This window comes from Argopecten irradians, chromosome 8, assembly GCF_041381155.1.
Source record: "Argopecten irradians isolate NY chromosome 8, Ai_NY, whole genome shotgun sequence".
NCBI classification, from domain to species: Eukaryota; Metazoa; Mollusca; class Bivalvia; order Pectinida; family Pectinidae; genus Argopecten; species Argopecten irradians.
Genome location: NC_091141.1, coordinates 3502531 through 3504401, shown reverse-complemented (window position 1 = coordinate 3504401; position 1871 = coordinate 3502531). Strand labels below are relative to the sequence as shown.

The 1871-nt window shown below is 44.9% G+C and overlaps 1 protein-coding gene across 1 annotated transcript; it reads right to left on the bottom strand.

Annotated features, from left to right (window-relative positions):
- Nucleotides 1-1219: 1219 nt before the first annotated feature.
- LOC138328899 (uncharacterized) lies at nucleotides 1220-1648 on the bottom strand. Its single transcript, XM_069275615.1, has one exon. The coding sequence runs from the start codon at nucleotides 1646-1648 to the stop codon at nucleotides 1220-1222; it is 429 nt and encodes a 142-aa protein (XP_069131716.1).
- Nucleotides 1649-1871: the final 223 nt, after the last annotated feature.

The following is a 1871-nucleotide window of genomic DNA, read 5'->3' as shown; positions in this document are numbered from 1 at the left end:
CTGGCCACGACACCGATCAAGGCAATGCTTATTCAGCAACTTCTGTCTTTCAGTGCCGTTAACCTATAGATTATATGCAAGAGATCTTACCAAACGGACGACCAGTTCCCAGAATGAAATCACTCTCGTGTGCCGGCTGTATTTATACTCTGCGAGGGAAACAACGCCATCTATTGTTAATCAGGAAAACGAGTCACTAAAACGCTTTACTGATACCGTTCTTAATGAAGCACCTGATCGACATCGATCACCAAAACACTCGTACGGGGAAACACATACATTACACATGCGACGCAAAGGTGAGGCCTACTTTCGCCACATTACCCAGGCCTCCGAAAAATAAGCGTCCTCGATTACAGATATCTTCATTTACAAATAACATTTGGTATACTATTCTATAACTCTTTTAATGATATATATCAACAGAATGAACAAAACTTATGAATTTTTAGACTCCCAGTCTCTTGATAATGCTTCTTTTCGATCTCTACTGTCCCCTGAGACCATTAGAGTGGCACAAAACATCGTGGACTTCACGGTTTACCACCTTAACTATTTTCTCACCGTCCCTATACTTTGTTATCGTTTTCTTGCTCCTCTTGCAAGATATAAGGTCTGTTTGCACCTGAGCGTTTCTTACATTGCGACATGTGTCAGTTTGGATCCCCACAGACTTCCTGGAAGTTTTCTCTTTAGTGGGTTGGTTGACGGGAAGTGGGATAATGTTTTTCGGATCCATCAACCGTTTCTTGGCTGATACTGCAGCATCCAATTCAGAGCTCGGTCGTTTCTTAGGAAGAGGGAGATTAGGTCTAGTTGGCTTGCGAATCACCCTGCCTTCCTCCAAGTTTTCGATTCTAGTTTGTTCAGTTACTAAGTTATGGAGTTGAGTCGAATCATCTTTTGTTGGTGGTTTCTCATTCTCAGACGAATCTCCTGACTCTTCTCCGGAGGATTCGTCACTATTCTCCTCAGAGCTGCTGGACACGATCAAGTTTCCTGGATCTTGATCTTCCCATTCCAAATCTGGCGATACCACTGTGCTAGAGGTACCTGGTTTTACCTCGCCTATTACCGATGAGGAAGGAGTATTAGATACGGAGTTTGCTGCTGTATGCCTTTTCATGTGCTTTCATGAACTTTTCATGAACTTTAGCATCTTTCAACCCACTACGCTCGCTTGCACCCTCCCCTTGGAGAATTTGCGGCTGACGTCGCTTCAGCCGATCCGCATGTACCACTTGGGCTTCCCTTTACGACCACAACGTACCCTGTATGTTACATCAGTCAGCTTTGATAGTACTCTAAATGGTCCACGCCATCTGCATGACAACTTAGGGCTCAGTCCAGTCTTCACATTGGGAAAGAATACAAAGACTTCATCACCTGGTTTAAATTTTTCCCAGGACAGTTTGTTGTCATGATTCCTCTTTTGTCTCTGCATAGCTCCCTTCATGTGATCCCTCACTAGTTGATGGGCGTCCTCCATGGTTTCCTGAAGTTGCCAAGCCCACTGGTTCTGAGGGATAGCTTTCATGCCTCTGGGGATAGCATACTGGATATCCAGAGGGGTGCTGGTCTCTCTGCCAAGCATCATGAGGTTTGGAGTACTCGATGTGGTCTCGTGTTCTGCAGACCTGTACGCCATCATGACATAGGGAAGCTGTTGGTCCCAATCAGTTTAATGTTCATTAACTACTGTTCTGAGCATGGATATCAATGTTCGGTTGAACCTTTCAACCATTCCATCTGATTTGGGGTGGTAGGGCGTTGTCCGTGTTTTCTTGATCTGAAGAAGCTTGCACATCTCGCTGAACAAAGCACTCTCAAATTGGACTCCCTGGTCGGAGTGTATCATGTTTGGAACACCG

Excerpts from the sequence above, each read along its gene's own strand:
- LOC138328899 (XM_069275615.1), bottom strand. The coding sequence starts at position 1,648 with ATGGCGTACAGGTCTGCAGAACACGAGACCACATCGAGTACTCCAAAC.